Source organism: Pocillopora damicornis, chromosome 13 (assembly GCF_964200805.1).
Source record: "Pocillopora damicornis chromosome 13, jaPocDami1.2, whole genome shotgun sequence".
In the NCBI taxonomy this organism is placed as follows: domain Eukaryota; kingdom Metazoa; phylum Cnidaria; class Anthozoa; order Scleractinia; family Pocilloporidae; genus Pocillopora; species Pocillopora damicornis.
Genome location: NC_142682.1, coordinates 2,335,035 through 2,354,933, shown reverse-complemented (window position 1 = coordinate 2,354,933; position 19,899 = coordinate 2,335,035). Strand labels below are relative to the sequence as shown.

The following is a 19,899-nucleotide window of genomic DNA, read 5'->3' as shown; positions in this document are numbered from 1 at the left end:
TATCACAACACAAAGTTAAAATTATTCTACAAAATTTATTCTTCAATGACAAATTAGGGAGGTCTGGCTCCTTTAACAATGATTAGTAAGTTAAAATCTTTACCGTTCAAGTCTGATACTTCATCTTTATATTCTGAACTGCTACTCTGACAAGTAACAGCAAACGAATAGGTACAAATATTACATTAATATTTACAAAAAAAGCTGAAACCTGGAAAAAAATTATTTGAATGTGATATAAATCTTACACCTATAACCAACAAAAAGGCCTTCTCTCTTTGAAAGCGTGATGATTTGATTTACAATTTGGTTACAATTCTTTTTCTGATATTTTGTTGGAAGTGTGAAACTACTTGAACCAGTTGGCTTCAATTGGAAAATAATGCAGAAAACACGAGAAATAAAAAAAAAACTTGGTAAGCAATCTGTGGTGTTTACATTCATCTGATGCCTTTAAAATCTCCCAAAACACTTCCAGCGAACAAAACTTACAAGAGAATGATGAGAATTTAGGATCGAAACTGACCAATCACAAAATGACAAAGTTTCCTGAGAGGTCCGAGGCTTATTTGTTTTCTCTGCAGGAAGCTTCGTTTTTACTTCAATGTTATTGGTTCGTTTATAGAAAAAAGTTTTACACCCTTTGTTCTCAATAAACATGTTCATTGGTTCATTTTTCTTCATTTCGATCCGGTTCAAATAATCTCACTGCTCTGAGCACTTTACAGATTTGTTTTACATTCATTCACGGGCTGAGTCAATGGGTTGAAATTATCACTGAGCTGGTTACCTCACTGCTATTTTGAATAGTAAGTGGTTCAAATAATTTGTTTTTAGTTTTTAATTGGAATTGCTGAGGCCTAAAGAATTAGCTCACATTTAGACTGACTATTGCTTAGTAAATTACGTGCCTTGTATGAGATGTTATTGAGTAAGAGGTTTAACGTGTGTAGCTGACAGTTGTTGTTGTTGATGGCTTTAGCCAAGTGCCTTGCTCCAATGTGTGAGATGTTATTTCTTATGAGGTTTAACGTGTGTAGCTGACAGTTGTTGTTTTTGATGGCTTTAGCCAAGTGCCTTGCTCCAATGTCTGAGATGTTATTGTCTGTGAGGTTTAACGTGTGTAGCTGACAGTTGTTGTTGTTGATGGCCTTAGCCAAGTGCTGTGCTCCAATGTGTGAGATTTTATTGTTTGTGAGGTTTAACGTGTGTAGCTGACAGTTGTTGTTATTGATGGCTTCAGCCAAGTGCTGTGCTCCAATGTGTGAGATGTTATTTCTTGTGAGGTTTAACGTGCGTAGCTGACAGTTGTTGTTGTTGATGGCCTCAGCTAAATACTTTGCTCCTTCATCTGTCAATTGATTTCTTTTGAGGTTTAACCAGCTCAGTTGAAATTCCTTACGTTTTAACAATTTACAAATATCAAAACAACCTAATGGACCAATGTTATTGAAACTCAAATCTAAATGTGAAATTTGGTGAACATTAATTACATTCACTAACGAAGAGCAATCAACAGCTGTGAGGTGACAACGAATAAAATTTACACAATTAAAGTTCATTTGTTGAAGTTTTCTCTGTGCTTCTAAGTTCATTCTGCTATTTTCGTTTAAACATTTAATTAATGTTACCGCTAATTCTCGTTCGTCTTCAGTCGGCCAGCAGGTTACTTTTCTTTTCTCTTCATTCTCTGTCCATTGTTCGTTGTAGTGTGCGCTTTCTTTTTCTTCAGTTTTCACAGGAAGAAGTTCCGTGATAATTTCGCTTGGCAAGTGAGTTTTATTCTCCATTAATCCTGCTAGAAACTGAAAAACCAGCTGCCATTTGCCATTCTCGATGTTCTCGGAAACAAAGTTTTTTAATTCTGTTTCACTCATATTGTTTGCCAGGTGTCTCGCGGCGAAAAACTCTTGCATTGTCAGATGAATGAAACAGAATTGTGGTTCAAGATTAAGCGTGTCAGTTTTACGGTCGGGTAAGCGATGAAAAAGAGCGCTGTTTCCCATTCCTTGTATCTCGTTTCCTCCAAGGATCAGTTTTCCTTCTTTGATTCCGTCAAAGGCTACTTTTCCTAGTATCTTGAAATTCTCCAGTACATCTTCGGGCAAATCATGTTCGAGAGGAAACAAAATATTGCACAATTCTATTGTATGTTTAAAATAAAACACTTTTACTGCAATATTGTATATCAATGTTAATTTGGAAGGGAGGGTAACGTCAGCGGAACTTTCGGACTCTTGTCTTCGCATGATTTCTAACAGACTTGTGCAGATGATAAAGCTGTTGGCCGGGACATAACACAGCGAGAGCAAATTCAGGTTGCTACTGATGTGTCGCCATAGTGTTTCGCCTACTGCCTTTTCATCTTCGGCCAATTTGTAGACATATTCTTCGACTTCTTCAGATGAGAATCCTAAAACCTCGTAAGTTTTGTCAAACGAAAGGTGTTTGATGCTCGACAACGCCGTAGGTCTCGTGGTGGTCACAATTGAGGCATCTTTTAGGAGTTTCCCGGTCACAAGCCATTGATAAAGGATTTGGAGCGGCTTTTTCTCTTCATTGCTTCTGGGATAAAGAGGCGCCCCGACCACGTTTGCGTCATGTTTAAATTCGTCGAATCCGTCAAAAAGTATGAGTACACCTTTAGGGTTCTCAAGCAGGTGATTCCAGACCTCGTCATCTAGCTGATCTGTTGGGAAATACTCGGACTGAATTAACAGTTCTTTGAGGCTAAGGTCGTTTGCCGATTTAAATCTTCTGAATTTCACGAGGAAAGCGGCATCAAAATGGATTTTGGCTTCAGCTGTCGCTTTAAAAATTTTATTTAATGCCCAGTCTCTGACAAGTTTGGTACAACATAATGTCTTGCCGATTCCGGCTCGACCAACGATTAACACTTTCTTAGTTTCAACATTTAAGAGGTCTTCCAAGCGTTCCGGTTGTGATTTTTCCCCGCGCGACCTTGGATAGATTTTGAGCTGTTCCTCTCTGTTTTCAGTAAAGTCATACGTAGCTCTGTTCGGAATCACAACAAGATTTGTGTAAATTTGATCCAAAGTCAAATGTTTAACTGTTGTGTTTTCGCCTGGATTACCTGAAAAAGGTGATTGGAGTTCTAAAAGTCTTTGGGTCTCTTGAATAATTATTTCCTTTTTGCGTTCGATGAATTCGTGAAACTTTCGTTCTTGGAGTTGTTCACTGTGTCTTCCACCTACGTGTTGGTTGAGACTTAAGTGGGTTTTTAGAAACATTGAGTTTTGCATGAAACTCCTTTCAATGCATGCCCGTGAAAAAAGATAAACGATTTCAACCAGAATGGTAACGACAAGAATTCCATTCACACCAAGGACAGCGTCCATCCAGAAGGTTTTGTTTGCCGCTCGTTGATTGTGACAATCGTATAAAGTCGAGTGTTGGGCGTTGTCAGTTGAATTCCTTGGCTGAGTGGTTCCATCGGTTAAATAACAGTCAAACTTGGAGGAAAACTTTAAAGGATAAAGTAACTGAGTTTGTAGGATGATGAAAAGAACTCCTAAAACAAGTCTTGTGAATAGTTGACAGCAGTAAGCGATAAAAAGCTTATATCCCGTCGATAATGCGTTCTCTTGGTCGCACGGCTGTCCCTCTGAATCACTGTCACGACGGCTTGGCGACAGTCGATCGACTGTTGATCTTACTTTTAGGGAGTAGATAACACATGCAGATATAATAAGGACGAAATTCGTGACTACGAAGCCATAAACAGGAACACCGAGTTTGTTTTGATGCTTCGCGTATATCTCGTGACATTTTCCCTGGACGGCTTTGATGTTTTCACTTTTCGCTCCGCCACAGTTGAAATCAAACCTGGGTTCGTTGTATTCCATGTCGGCGAATATACCAAGGAAGATGACACCAATCACGCTCCAAATAACCACTACCCCAAAGGGAATTCTGCTGAAAGTTTTTGGCTCCAAATAATCTAATAGCATTTCCATCGACATTTTTGGTGATTCCGTTATCTTCGTTTGAGTATTGATTTTCTCTGGTTCAACTGAACTGCTAATTCGATCATAGTACATTTAATAGCAGAGGGGCATTTTGTTGCGCATGTTCTGAAAATTTTAGTTTGATACGAGAGACCGCTGCTATGCGCCTGCGTCGGTTTCCCGCTTGAGAATCGCGTTAGAGAAGAAGCAGTAAAACACGTCGGAAAAAACAATGGTTCGAGTATTTGAGACAATCTTCCTTCTTATTTTTTCTTCTGTAACTTAGATGGAAGCGGTAAAGTCTTGAAATTATTGTGTGATGTGTGGAAGGAAGTTATTTAAAAAATGCAAGATTGTCCGAGTCTTGGCTTGTGATTGTCTGGGCGATCGATGTAGATGTTATTTTTGAAGGATGCAACTAACCTGTCGAAGCGCACAAAAGAATTGGATAGTATACTTCTATCGTATCATTGCCATCTCAAGTTATCGGTGATCATTTGAAGTGCTTGCCTTCCTGTAAGCGTTTTTTAGAGCTTCAACCGTACTGCAAGTGCAGCGTACCTCCAATTTTGGCAAAAATTTAAAGTTTACAGAAGTTTATGTTTTGTTTCAAAAGTTTTTTTTGACATGAATCACAACCGGCAGAGCCAATTACCAAAATAAAAAAGGTCAATGTCGAGTAAAGAAAAGAAAGTCAATGTTAGTGCTAGAGATATGCTAGCTCCATCTGGTTAGAAATGGAGGAATAATTATGGATTTTATCAGAGTAAGATAAAGTCTTTTCAATCATTAGTCTCAGAAATATCATCAGATATGATCGATGATGTTGGGAAATTGTGAATGAAAACAAGTGCTAGTTTGGGCTTCCAGTTGTAAGATGAATAGTTAAATAAATCAATTATTACCCAGTAAAAATCACTTTCATTTATCATTTCAACTGTACAACAAAATCATATACACTCTTTGCAACCTTATTCTCCAACCTATCAAATTATAAGAGTTGTGTGACAATTTGATGGTCTGAAAAGACTCTTATACATGCCAAACAACAGAGAACCAGTAAGGCTGATATTTAACAGTGGGGATAAAAAACAAAATATTTCCAAAAGCCTTTTCTTTTCAGGAATAAGACTAAATGAGGTCAGATTAAACTAATGTGGAGAGGTTTGTTGGTCTCTTTATGAAAATGAATGATTTACATCTATTAGATTTGAGAGAAATGAGACATGTCGAAAGGGGACTTTGACATTGCATATTCTGCAGTAGTGGGCATTGGCTTGGATGCCTATTTGCAGAAATTAATAGTTTTCAAGCCAGGGGTTTGGCTGTGCTAATTTTAAGGCAGAAAAATCATACATCAGTCACTTAAGAAATTTTATAGCTCTGACTGGAAGCTCACACACTCTTAAGGAACAGGACAATATTTCACCTGATCACTCCTCATATTCTTTTCCCATGAAATTTAGACAAAACTTTCAAAAAAACTTTATTGGTAATTTTACAGTTGCAAAAAAGGTATAGACACAAGTTGCATGTAGCATAGGCTTGTTAAGGCAAGTTGTGTGGAGAGAACAAAAGATCGATAATTTATACCAGTAGTAAGCTTCTGGTACTAATTACATTCTCTTGAATGCCAGCTTGCCACAGCAAATGTCACACCTATCCTTTCTGTCAATAGCACCGACCATATGTAGTGGGGTCTCTTCACATCTCCCTAAACAGCAGAGAACATAACAGTTAATTCCAATCATCAGTCTCAATTAAGAAATAAAAATTGAAGGCTCAAGACTTATCTGGCAAAGTGAAATGCAAGTCGAACTGGTTTGAAGACATCTGAACCCGAAATTCGTTTTTAAATATGACAGAAATACTATAGTTCACATTCTAAAGAAACAAGGAGTTCCAGCCCCTTGAGTAATTATCCATTTGTTGTATCGCTCATCTCGTGTTTTAAGAACCAGAGAAAGTTAGATAATTTTGATCTGTGAGTTTTATAGTACACTTCGACTCAAAATTCATTTTGTATGGCAGAAGTATTCTACTGAAATAAACAAGATAGAATGAGGCTGACGCCATCCGTTTCGAATAACACATGAACATGAAGAAAACGGCACCAGTTTAAACTCACGATACAAAGCCCACGCATTTTTTGAGGTAAATGAACTGGTTAGACCGAAAGCTAAATAAATAAACAATGAACTGACAGTGGTGAGGGATTTGGGGGCCATGTGATAAAACAAGTTCTACCGAAGTTTATCCTCTAGTTAGCACTTCAAGCCTAAAAGGACAATCAGAAAAATTCTCACCAAAACACAGCCACAAAATAAGATAAAACCGGAGAAGATCGAGGCAAGACTATAATCGTTGTTAAGACACATGCCCACATACCAAATACAACAAACTTGGAGAGCAAAAAGGCCAAAGACAGTTGTGAGCTATGACTTGGAAAATCCCTCTCAACCTCCCAAAAACGAATTCGCCGAAGGTTGTAGAAAGAGCAACTCAATCCTGAAGCTGGAACATTTTTTTAAGCCTTGTATCCTATGGGACTACAAAGAGAAAGAAGAGAAGATGTTATTTGAAGTGATATGAAGCTTGGGGGCCACCTCGAACTTAACGTAGTTTTATTTCAAAGTTGAAGTAAAATAAGATCAAATTGTAAACTACCTTCTATTATCGTAACGAATTTCTCACGATCGCCTCCACACACCACTTCGTGATTCATAGAAGTAAGAAATCAACATCTTAAGACTAACCTTCAAGGTTTGTAGTCTCATGTGCACACCTTGATCGTCAGCAAATCAAATCTCAAACTTCAAGTTTTCGGTCTATTTTCGCGTTTTGTTCGCACTTTGATCATTAAAATATCCTCATCCGAAGAGCCAGCAGACTCCACGAGTATCCACAGAGTTAGAAATGGTGGTAAACTTGTCATACTCTTTCATCCCTTTCCAAAAAGGATCACAGAAAGGTGTCGATCGCTCAGTTGAAAACCGGCAAAAGCGCGCTTAAAATATCGAAATGGCGCCGAACGCGCCGAACAAACTTTCAAGGCGCATGCGCAACAAAATGCCCCTCTGCTATATTTAATAAGATACAGAACTTTTGTTTGATTGGCTAAAACTTTCAACTGTCTAAAAGGCGATGACGCGATCAATTGTTGAGGGGTTAAGAGGGCATTGTAAATTTAGTGCCAGATTGATGCTTGGCGGCAGGGTAAAAGAGCTACAGGACAAATATTGTGACGATAGCAGAGAGCGCTAAAGACATCATGAAACTTCAGTCCCCCCCTGATGGCTTTAGACGTACGAAACAAACGACATTTGATTTTATAAACGAAAAGTATATGAGTGGACGGCACTTCGCTCTCTCTGGGTGTTACTAAACTGTAGATTAGCAGACCGTAGAACCTGCGACCATTCTGCGCCATGCTGCGAAACCATTAGTTTTTTGTAAAAAAAAATGTTAATTAATTAAAATAGAAACTAAAAATACCTTAACACTTTAAGAAATTTCGTTTGTGGTTATGCAAATATGTTCCCGTTGCGCAGTGGGTGAAACATACGGATTTGCATGGGAATAAACAGCCGCGCTCTCGACTTTAGAAAGATCTGGACGTGTTTTGAATAATACTTTGACAATAAAAATTTGACAAATTTACCCCGTTCAAGTGGTTGTTCTTTTCCATCGAGTGAATTTTTTGGGCTGAGCTCGGTTAATTTAGCCCGGTTTTAGTTCATCTGCCTAACCCTCTACATAATCCTTTCCTAAACAAGTCTGAGAGTAGCGCCAACCGAGTGAATCCACTGGAAGCAAAACGCTATTTAATCGCTCCGAACACCCCGATCACCCCTAAATTCGGCTTACTGTAATTTGCGAAACGAAAAGAAACGACATGAAAATCTGTAATTTGCGGAATGGAAATATGCGAATGATTTGCAAAATAAAAATCTGTAATTTGCGAAAAAAATTAATCTGAGACTCAAGAAAATAAAAGAGCTTAGGTCAGTTACATTTTCCTAGCAAACATGATAGCAGAGCTCGAAGAGCGTAGCCCCATAATTATACAAAATAGTAGTAACCCATCAAGCCGAAAAAATTTGGATGTACGACCGTACAACCGTTTTATTTTCACTAGATCATATTCCTTTACGCATCTGATTACATACAACTCCAACTACGACTCCATCGCTAGTTAAAACCAGCCTTCAGTCTCTCAGTCTGGGACTAGCAATTGTTATTTCTTTATGAAAGCTTAATAAGTTCTATGTAATGCAAAAAAACAAACAAGAGAACAACTACAAATCAATACAGCCAACTTAAAGCGTTTTCAGAAAACTGTAATTCACTGGTATTTTCTTAGCTTTGAGTTAAAAAGGTGCTAAACAGTAGGAAACCTCTGGCTTTCAAACTTTAAGGCAATATCCAAGCTTTGATTGAAACCATTCTCAGGGGAATGAATTGTTGGGAGCTGTAACATTGCCAGGTGTACAGTTGCTTATGGCATGGAAGCTTTCTCATCATCATCAGGAATATATCTTAGCACAATGTTGTGAGGGAGACCATAAGGTGGAATTGATTGAAAGCCAGTAATGAACTGCAGCAGACATATGAGTTTCTCCTCACCAGCATTACATAATCCATGAACCAGTCATAGGAATGTAGCTGGGCAAAGTCAGAGGGCCTTTGTACACTGGCATCAAAGAGATTATTAAATTCATCAGGAGTGAGGGTTTGCTCAATAGAATTACAAAGCAGCTTAAAGCAGACTTCCTTGTTGTTCTTTGTGGCATCTAGGAACTCCAAATTCTTGAGACCTTCAGCGAATGAATCTATCTCGAACTTCCTGAACAAAATTATTTCAGTCACCAGTAGGTTTTGTACAAGATGTGCCACATTCTTATCTGTTATCTTCTTGGTTATTGGCCAGTGAGAGGCATTTATCGCTGACCAGAAGGACTCAGAGGAAGGATGGTTGTGAAGGACTTTCGAAACATCTCCCTCCTGCAACTTATCCAGCAATTCATGCAAAACAGCAGTTTCTTCAATTAAAAAGAAAAAAAAAATGAAAACCTATCAGAATGTTCCATTGTCACTTAATATGCCATATGGATCAACCCTTTAACTCCCAAGATCTCATTAGTAATTCTCCTTACTGTCTGCCATATAGTTCTTGTGATGTTAGTTTGGAGAATGTGGTATAGGACCACATAATAATCCCCTAATTAAGATTTTTCTTTATTCTCATCACTTGTCTGTTTGATACTGTATTGATATTGTAAGGAGAAATTCTCTCTTGGTCACTCATGGGAGCTAAAGGGTTAAGAGAGGAAATAATTCACTTGCCCTTTGATTCTGTTAGAGTCAAAGCTCTATTAGGAAATTACCATTATTTTTGAGAAAGGGTGGGGGGAGGTTGGGCAATTTTTTTGTTGTTGTGGTAATTGCCCAACCCTCCCCTCAAAAAAATATAGTCCATCCCTAAGCCCTGTCTCTAACAAGTTCCTTGTTTGGAAGTATAATTTTTTTAATAACCCCTCTCTCTATAAACCTGCCTCTTCCCTATACGAAGTGTACAAAATTAACTACATTCCAATGTTTTTGTGACCATAAATGTAACAAAAACTGTAAGTACAATAAAGTACATTCATGTACCTCTGAACAACAATTTCTATCTGGTGTTTGGGGGAATCTGGAAACATTTCAGACAGTTGATCCACCCACAACCTTGTTTCTGTCTGTGTAACATATCTGAGAGGAGAAATCTGTCACTCCTGGGCTGCTTTTCCCCCTGTATTTCGCAGAGATTTAGGTAAGAAACCTCAGGAGGGGTGATGGCGTTCTTAACGATAACATATCAACATTTTCTCATCGTCAACCACAGTCACACTATCAAATATATCCTTCTCTCCAGCTGTGTGACCAAAGTTTCACCATTTTGCAACATGCATTGGCATTTGAACTTCTAAATTTTAAAACAACAACTGAAAAAATTATGAAAAAACTAAGAGGGTTTTTCATACTTTTGTGCTCTTTTGTCTTTGAGACTTTTCTTCAGTCAGTCCTTGTTGCTGCAAAAAAAAAAGATATATATATATATATATATATATATATATATATATATGTAAATATGTATATTTTATGATCATTTAAAGAAGAGTCTACTTCCAGCTCCTCAACCAACAGAATCAAAAGGCAGTGATAAAAATGCAAAACCCACTGGTAATTGACATGCACAGGTCAAACTTCCATCAAACAATCTACATTGGATGCCCTCTATGCCTAACTAGAGTATATACGCACTGGAAAACGGAATCTAGTTATTTATCTATTTTCATAACTTTTCTGGCTTTCTACATCCACTTTCTAATAGCAAACTATTCTTAATAAATTAAAACATGAGGTTTCCATCCTCCATGATTCAGTGCAATATATGGATTTTTACCTGTAACTTTGGAAGACATCAGATTCTGCACTTCCTATAAACAGACAACAAAAATATTATTAGGTCAAAAAAAGTAACATGATGGTGGCATACTGCCATAGATCTGAAATAACACTGCACATCATTCATGTCGATTTGGACATCGAGAATACCGACAATAAATTCATGTTGATAAGTCCTCACTATAAATTTATAAAAAATGTTTTCTTCCTCTTTTTTCCATAATACTAAAGATGCGAGTTTTTTTGCAGGATATGACTAAAGTAAAAGGGAAGAGAGGAGAGAAGAGGAAACATCTTATATGGCTGACTATGATAACGAAAAATACCTCTTGCTTCTCTTAAGCATCACTCACTATTATTGCATCTGAGAAAGTTCAAATGCTTCTTTAAAAGCATTCTTTTTGATAGTTTTTTACTCCAAATAAATCACTGTCTAGAAGACACATAAAAAATTGAACTTTGACACAGTTGAAGATAGATTTTCATGTAGTCTCCTGTTGGTTACTACTTGGAATCTCACGACAAGTTCAGAGTCTTTATTTTATCAATTCTTGGAAATGGTTTTTGGAGGATACTCATCCTGTAAAAACAAGGATCCAGAAATGTCAATTTAGGTTGATACTAAAGGGTGTTCAATGTAGTATTACTACTTTTAACCTACCAATTGGCTTAGGAACAGCAAGAACTTGACTTCAATCAAATAGCAGATTATTCAGGGACCACACAACTGGATGAGTGGGCTGAGATAACTACCAAAGCACATGTGTCATGTCGCATGGCAAGACGGCTGATAACAAACATATTGAGATTGGAATAAATAGACCATCCCACTTTAAAGTACCTGTATACAGAAACATCCTTATGGCTTATCCTTAACTGTTTGTCAGAAAGTAATTGATACCATTATTGTGCAATTGAAGCCAATGATATGTAACCATGCCATAAATAGAAAAAATAAAGGAAATATAACCATAACAGTGCTTTCAATAACATTCGAGGAAGGGGGCTACCTCGGTAAAGCACCTGTGTGAGAATAGTAAGATAAACAATTTCCCTCTCGTTATCCCATTACTTCCATTACTTCCATTCAGAATAAACTCACTTTAAAGAGAGTTTTCAGTGCTGAGTCCAGCATACACCTCACTTGTTATAAGGCCTGGCACCTCTGATGCTAAAATAACAGCTGGCAACAGCTTTGTATGATTTGCAGAAACAGTTTAGTTTTAGTTTCATTGAAATAATTACCATTGAATTTTTAGACTGAACATTTTCCTAGGTTGACATTTGCCATTTGAAACTCATTTTTCTTTGAGACAACTGTACATTTTCACGCCCAAAATTGAAGAAGACTTCATAATTTCTAAATAAAAAGGGTAAATGGTCACATAAAAACGAAACATTCCTATTCCTTTTCCACCTATAGCTTACAGTAAACTATTCATGATTTCTGTACTCCCTCAAGTGAATTCTTAAATAAAAGAAGACCATAACCTTTGGCCTTATTACTAGCACTGTAAACACAATGGTTTACTCACACTGGCCAAGTTTTCAGTGGTTCATAAAGTATTAACAGGGTTGGTTCGTAGTAACTGTGAAGAAACTGAATATCTATAATGTTGCACAACTTTTCACAAATGTCTTTGAGGTTGATGGTGTAACTTGGTAACATGGGAGATCGATCACCACTAAAACAGAACATAATGAAAACAAAAATTTTGCAGGTCAGAATTTTAGTAGATTCTCCTCAATCTACAGAAATCAGTTCCCACAGAGAAGTACATGAAACACAACACCACCTTCAATGGCAAAAATTAGTTCCCAGCAGAAATTTCACACATCCGGACCCCTAAAAAGTGTTTCCACAAAACACAAACAATTCCTAATTGCCAATTTGATGATAAACCCCTTAAAAAAACTCTGATATTAGACCATACACAATCACCATTGCTCATAAGGTACAAATTTAATCAAATAAACATGTACCCTGTAATAACTGTGAAAGCTAAATCAAGAAGAAACTCAATCTATGGCTTCAAAAGTGTGGCCATCACTTAAACTTGTTTACCTCACCACTGCATATTTTGTGTCTCAAGAAATGATTGCAAAATTAACAAATGAGTGACTGTTCCGAACTGAAAGTTATTACTTTTGATGTTAGTTTTTTGCCCTGCAATGGGGTCATTATTAAAAGAGAACTTGGAACGATTAATGTTATGCTTACTGATTGCACGTTGTTGTTGTTTTTTATTTCTTGTTGCCAAAAGTTGTTGATTTTCAGGGACACCATCACATTGCTTACCTGGCAATGACCAAAATTTAATTATACTTTACAGATCTATACACCCATTGACATGTCTTCAGAGCAAGTTCTGTGATGCTTTTTGGGTATATTGATACAAAAATCAGGTCATTTATGCACATGTATCATACCTTGCTGTAAAAGTTCCTTCCTGCCCATGTTCCTCTAATGCTCCTTCTTGTCTAAACAGTAAAACCACAACATATGTGCCATAGATAAGCATCACTGCACAGCATTGATCAGGATCCACAAACACCAAAGGAGGCCAAAAATACTCTTGACTACAACTCTGTAGTGTGATACAAGGAATAAAAAATGACTGTAAAATTGGGAAAGTACCATCCATCATAAATTATTATTGATCATGTGAATATAAATTCACATTGCCACTTACAGAGGAGGAATATCAGGAATGGTTAACATACACAACGACATAAGCCCCAGCCATATGAGTCTCTTGGCTCTAGTACACACTTTACTTAACAATAGCTTTTATTTGAATTATAACCACTCTTGCTATGAAGACAACATTTTGTGATCAATTTAAAATTTTGTCTAACATTGTAGAGGTTTTACCAAAAAATTCTACTATCTTGGTTATTTAGTTTTCTTCAAAGAAATACAAACTTTTTGTCTTCTGATCATGAGTGCCTGGATCATAATCCACCACAGTAAACTGCACACATAATAAAATGACACTTATCAAGGAACACTTCAAAGAATCCAAATTTAAACATTTGGACATCATGTTAGATATCAAGGCTAATGTGTGCACTTTGACTTAAATTTTTCTTTTTTACCTCTGTCTACTAAAATCAATGGCAAAGAAGTAAAAGTGGAACAAACAATGACATAAAATGGAAAATCTTTCTCATCTGATACATTTCATTTAAAGTGCTTCATGAGTAATGTAATTTAATACAGGTCTTGTTAATATCTTAGGATTTAACGGGTGACAATTGAATCTTTTGGAAATATTAGTTTATTGTTACATGCCTATTAAGGTTTCTCTTGCCAGTTAATTAAATTCTCAGTGGCTGATTACAAATCAATTAGTTATTAATTTATTTAAAAGAACATTTCATCAAAATTAATGTTGACCCTTATATAAACTTAAGGTCCACTTTATGATGTAAATAACATTCTAAATTGTAGAACATTTCTCCTTTAAATATGAATTGTTCGTTATTCAAAAGTGACAGAATCTATGTTAACCCTTTAACTCGCAAGATCTCATTAGTAATTCTCCTTACTGTCTGCCAAATGATTCTCATTATGTTAGTTTGAAGAATTTGGTACTAGATCAATTAGTAATCCCATCATTGATATTTTTCTTTAATCTCATCACTTGTCTGCATGATGTTGTATTGATATAGTAAGAAGATATTCTGTCTTGGTCACCCACAGGGGTTAAATGGTTAATCAACTCAAAAGGCTTATTCTTCTTATTTGTGTGAACCCCCACCAAAAAAACAGTCATTGATTTTATTTAATACAAACTGAATATTTAATTGCTTAAACTTCAAGAAGAGAATACCTTGGCGTCCTTAAATCTCAATAACAGTGAGTCCCTTGAATTTCCAGCTGACCTAACAGCTTTAAGACATTCTATGTTGCCAAACAAAGAATACTGACTGACAAGCTCTAACTTCCTTCTCTTTGTAGTACCATCTAAGTAAAGTAAACCACAGGTGACCCAATCTTGCAAAGTGAAACTCTTGTATATGAGCAATTCAATTGACCATTACATTGAAAGGTGGAGATGTCTTAAAATGTTGGTAACTATCTGCATGTAAACCTACATTTACAATCTCCTGAGGGGCTAATCCCCCCCCTCCCAAACCATCCCCCCCTTAAAAAAAGAAAAATTCAAAATTGAAATTAAACTACCTGGAAGTAATAACATGGAAGATTGAATTTGATTTAATTGTTGGTTATAGGTTAACTTACGAAAGCTTGTTACAAGTACATCTCACACTTGATAGCCCAAATAAATACTGATACCTTAAGTAAATACTGACCTCCTGTCTTGTCTGATGATGCTGATCCTGTTGAATTATGCTAAAATGAAGACAGCATACATAAAAAAGTTTAATGACAATTAATTGCCAAAGGCCATGTGAACATTACTAATTAGTTAAACAGAAGGTAGAGACCCAAGATATTTATACCAAGGCATATAAATAAAGCGTGAGAAAACATTACCAACAATAGTCAATTCCCTTTGCCAGCCCCTCAGCCACCATGTTGTTTGTTTACCTCAAATCATTTTGTTTTGAAATTTGATATACATATTTTGATTTGACCTCCTAAACAATATATCCTTTTCTGAGTACCAACTAGACAGCCTGAGAAGACCTTTAACCACTAGGCAAAAAAGAGACGTCGGAAATAGTCTAACTGCCTAGGGAATTTCGCATTCAGATAATAGTGCATTTATGTCTACACCTGATATCGAGCGAGATATTTTCAATAGTACAACAACTGCAAAATAATACTAATAGAAAAATAATCTACTGCAAATAACTGAAAGCTATAGCAAGCAAAAGGTAACCGAAGAAGTTCAATAACAAAAAGGCATGAAATGGAATGCCATATTCCTCCCGTTTGTGAGAAGAAATCTTCCAGGCCTTCTGCTTTGACACCAGGCCTCTTTGGGAGATTCCACCACTGAGCGTCATTTCCATGGAAACGATTTCTGATGCATACAGTTCTCAGTCTTGCGAGAAATTCTCACCGAGAGCAACAAAGTAATTGGAGACTAAGAAAAGAAAAAAAAGAGGTGATGAATATAGAATCTTGATGCACCGTCGAACTCAACTCCAAGCAAGACTGACTGCGAACTTTAAAAACGAAATAAGAATCAAGAATGTCTAACTGTTTATTTCGAGCGCTGGGAAATAAAGCCAACCGACACGTGTTCGTTTTTCATCTGACAAACAAACAAAAAAGGTATGTTTTATTTACGTTTTAAAAAGAAATCCACCAAAGCAAATTCAGTTCTTGCTCTTGGCACGCAACTAACTCCTCGTTGTCGGAGACTTTGATTCGTGCGTGACACATGTCAAATAATGAGTGTGAACATGGCTACCGAATCGGGCGCTAGACAAAGAGATTTTCAAAATGTCTTTTATGCTACCGACGCAAAAGAAAGAAAGAAATTGTTAGGTAAGGACCTACTAATTTCAAAACTTAACGAAGAAGATGATTTCAGGCCCGGGATACTTCTTGATATTCGTTATGACATGTTGGCTTATTTTGTACACAAAGGATTCCATGGCAAGAAGTGACTCTGCTTTGGAAGTACAAGGTTAGCTTTCAATTCGTCGATCGATGAGCGTTGTGGCTGCTGGTGTTATGTGCTATCTTACAATGGATACAGGTCTGGTTACGGTATTAAACACTGTTACCTTAGCCACATATCAGCCTTTCTCTTTGTGATCGTGATTGACTTTCTGTACAATTATTATCCCACACTGTCTAAACTCATTCTCTGTCTTGTGTCATTGACATGTACAAAATATAACCTACAAAATTTAGAATTTGTTCTATTCGGAACAAACGATTTGGTCCTATGCAAGAAATATGTCACCAAAATCTTATAGCTGAAAAAATTATGTAGTTGAATGTTGAAGACAGAATGCAAAGTTCTTGTATGACATGAGATCTTCTTCAAACGCTTACTATTTTGCTTGTGTAAGATCTGAGTTTGCAAATTTGGAGATTTCATCGATAGATTTGGACTTGAAGGTGGTCCATGTTTTAAATTTTTCTGCGGACCTCAATTTAGTCATCTATGCATTTTTTTTGGAGCAATATTGGACAAAAATCTCCCTTTTTATTCCAAGACTTAATGCTTAAGCTACTGATTAGTTATAAACCATCCTGTATACTTTTCTAGAGAGTGAAATCTTATGACTTGTGTAGCAATGCAGTTTAAGTCAACTAGAGCTCTCAAGTCCATGCTGGCAAAGAGTAAGATTTCATGGGCATCACCTATCAAGGGTGGAAAAGGGAAGAGGGTATAGGGGCAATTTGTTCCCCTGGAAAATTGTAAAAAAATAAAATAGCTAAGTTGTGCATTTCTTTAATCTGAGAGAGAATTTTTGCTTTTAAGAAGTGTGCAAAATGAGTGCATAGGGAACAAGGAGTAAATTATATTTGGAAGGATAATTTTATAGGTTCTTAATGAAAGCAGCAGTTTGCTATCTCAAAATCAACAGAATAAATGCAAAACCTTTAAGGAGAGAGAAATAATGGCTTTAGCATGAGAGTGTAAGAATGAATTTGTTTGCGTGAGTCTCACACCCAATGCATGAGACTGGTGAGTCAACTCAACACATTTAGCATACTACAGCATTTATTGCTTTTGTTTTGTTTATGTACCCAGTCAGTACGGTCATTTACAAGGGATTCTTCACTTCATGCCAGTTATTTATTAATGGTACTGTAAAGTGGGTAGGGAGGTTCAATGTAAAAGGAAATAATAGGATGAGGGCTGGAAGAATAAAACAACATTTCAATATTCCAAAAGGAAAAACATTTCCAAACTTGAATATGTCTGTTTTATCTTTAGAATGATGTTCACCAACCAAGTGTTAAGCACAAAATCAAAATCAAAAAGTTGAATTTAATACAATTAAAATAGAGGAAATATATTTTCAAGAGGGTGAAAAACAAAAGAGACAATTGTAATGTTCTAATCAATGCTGTCTCCACTGCCTTGGGTGTAAACTTCACCAATAACTATTTTGTTTTGATCAGGCAAACCCCTCAAGGAGGCTATAACACTGTTTAAAAAACAGCTCAACAGAATTGCCCATCACTCCTGTGGAAAAAAACCTCAAGTCTATGAAAGATTTTGTTTTCATGGCATTATTTTAACACTGCAAGCTGTATTTCTTCTGACACAAGAAAGAGCTGATGACATTGCCAAGTGTGAGCTGGTTGGTCTTAGCCACCCGTGGTTCCACAAGCTATGAGGGATGGTGTACTTAAGAGTGTTTGTGATGAAGAACAGAGAATAAAACACATTGAAGAGATGGAACAAAAATGCATCCAGGTATGTGACTGTGTATGCAACCATTCACTAGGTAGCAAGTTAACTTAGGAAGTAATGTCCATTCTAAGAAGTTGTACTGCCTAACTCACCTCAGAACCTTTCTTACTTGAATCAGTCTAATTTAATGTGTATCATGCTCTTTGTTAAGAATGACAAATTTTACTGGAATAAAAGTGTAAACTTGTATATACAAAATCAAGCAAGGTTGTTTATGGTGGACTGGGAATGACAGGTAAATACTGTCTGTCCTAACTTTAAAGCCATCCGGAAGTACTGGTCATTAAAGAAGATGCATTCCCTCTAATGTTTTCTCAAATGTTCCTCTTTATTGGAGTAATTAGTGCTACAAAAGAAAACATAGTTAAGCACATCTGTTTCATTATGAAATGGGTGATCATTACACATTTGAAACTGTATTGTGACACTATATTAAACAGTCATCCTGTAACAAAGGGGTCAGTTGTCAGATTTTCTCCCCTTAATTACTGTACTGTAATTTTTACCTCTTTAAGTGGTCATGGTCATCCTTGACTGAGTCCCAGCTTCCTGTTTTTATTGTCTTCTTCTTGCATGTGTTGAACAGTCACTCAAGCAGAATCTCTCCAATAAAACTAGGAATAGTATTTTGAGTTTAAATGTGCTCAACATGTTGCAAATTATCTAATTCTACTTAGAACTGTTGGGACAAATATTATGCACAAACATTACACAAGTCAATCGGCCCAAGGATATGACCTAGAGGTCCAACTGATAGAAAATAGTAGACAGTAATTCTGCTTTAGTGTTCTGTTTTTATGCTATGTCACCATTTTGTTGATTCTGTTTATTGGTATTAACAAAGAGTCAATGCATATTTTAGCAAGCTTTTAAGTAAACTTTAAGTTAAGCAATCAATTATGGCATAAAATAGCATTTTTTTTACAGCATTTGACTGCTATTCTGTGGAAACTGTTTCAGTAGTGTCCTTGCAATTCCCTATGGGTGACTGCTTAATACAGGTCTGACTGTATGCTTTTTCTTCATCAATCACTGCTACTCAACACTGATACTTTTCTCTTTACTATTTAGGAAAGAAATGAAGTCCAACAAGCTGTCCAGCAACTGGAGCAGCAGTTTTTGTAGTTTGACTCATCACCAGAAAACTTATCAGCAGAAAATTTAGCCACAATTGTGGCTATTATGTTACTGCTAAAGAGGCTGTTGTGACAAGCACCACTATCAGTTATAAAATCAAAGAAATGCATGATTCTTTTAAATTCAAGAGCAAATGGGCCACTGTTAGTCAGGAGAATGACAAGGGAGGAAAAAAATCTGCAGCTTCTAGTCGTTGTTCCAAAGGAAATTCTGGAAAGTAGTGATCTCATTGCACAAGTATACTTTTCAGTTGTAAGTGTACTTTGGTATCATTTTTAACTTTCAGACAAGTTACTTTAGGGATAATTTCCCATCTTTATTTATCATTTTATGGACATTATGCTCTAATTATGTGTAGCTTTATGGACTCAGAGTTAACTTTTCTTCTTTTCAAACTTGTGATTGGTAATACTTTAAATTTCAGATGAACCTTTATTAAAACTTCCACTGAATTTTTCTTTCCTTTTGCATGACATTATATTGTTGGGTTGTTGATTCTTAGAAGAAAATGTGCGTATGCGAAGGCTCAGAAAATTTGTCCACAACAAAATAAACATTTTTGGCATCACCTGGAATTTCTAAACAAATGGAGATATTTCTCCAAACAGGTTGAAATAAGGTTTTCTGTGGAACTGAGTGGAAACTGGAAGAAGCCCTGCCCTGCATAGGTGTCTCTGTTCATGAGATTTTCACTCTCAAGATCTCATTAGTAATTCTCCTTACTGTTTGCCATATAGTTCTTGTGATGTTAGTTTGGAGAATTTGGTATTGAATCAGTTAATGAGCTAATTAATAGTTTTCTTTATTCTCGTCACTTGTCTGCTTGATATTGTATTGATATTGTAAGGAGAAATTCTGTCTTGGTCACATATGGGAGTGTAAGGGATAAGTCCTGCAAAAATCATAAAAACTGGGAATGAAAGTGTTGAAAAAAAAAATGAGAAAAAGTCTCAAGTGTTATGTTTTTTCTTAGCTGCAACAAGTGAAAA

General features: G+C 36.4%; 2 protein-coding genes and 1 long non-coding RNA gene across 8 annotated transcripts in view; 2 read left to right on the top strand and 1 right to left on the bottom strand.

Annotated features, from left to right (window-relative positions):
- Positions 1–15: 15 nt before the first annotated feature.
- Positions 16–7,036, bottom strand: LOC149034978 (uncharacterized). Of its 5 annotated transcripts, none has more exons than XM_089191075.1 (3): positions 6,636–7,036; positions 6,357–6,517; positions 16–5,682 (listed from the first exon to the last, which is right to left on the bottom strand). In XM_089191075.1, the coding sequence occupies exon 3, from the start codon at positions 4,059–4,061 to the stop codon at positions 861–863; it is 3,201 nt and encodes a 1,066-aa protein (XP_089047201.1). In that variant the 5' UTR covers positions 4,062–5,682; positions 6,357–6,517; positions 6,636–7,036; the 3' UTR covers positions 16–860. The 5 variants fall into 5 exon arrangements, with proteins under 5 accessions (XP_089047201.1, XP_089047200.1, XP_089047199.1 ...); XM_089191074.1 differs by having other exon boundaries at positions 6,275–6,517; positions 6,725–7,036; XM_089191073.1 differs by having other exon boundaries at positions 6,725–7,036.
- Positions 7,037–15,446: 8,410 nt separating this feature from the next.
- The window catches only part of LOC149034974 (uncharacterized), a 33,533-nt gene continuing 29,080 nt past the window's right edge, over positions 15,447–19,899 (top strand). The window contains exon 1 of the long non-coding RNA XR_016182157.1: positions 15,447–15,496. This is a non-coding gene — a long non-coding RNA (uncharacterized LOC149034974). The remainder of the gene's footprint in view (positions 15,497–19,899) is intronic.
- Positions 15,673–19,857, top strand: LOC149034977 (uncharacterized). 2 transcript variants are annotated; one of them, XR_016182151.1, is made up of 3 exons: positions 15,985–16,024; positions 17,479–17,776; positions 18,845–19,857. XR_016182151.1 is itself a non-coding variant. In XM_089191085.1 (2 exons), the coding sequence occupies exons 1-2, from the start codon at positions 15,919–15,921 to the stop codon at positions 17,694–17,696; spliced, it is 324 nt and encodes a 107-aa protein (XP_089047211.1). In that variant the 5' UTR covers positions 15,673–15,918; the 3' UTR covers positions 17,697–17,777. The 2 variants fall into 2 exon arrangements, 1 of the variants encoding a protein (XP_089047211.1); XM_089191085.1 differs by lacking the exon at positions 18,845–19,857 and having other exon boundaries at positions 15,673–16,024; positions 17,479–17,777.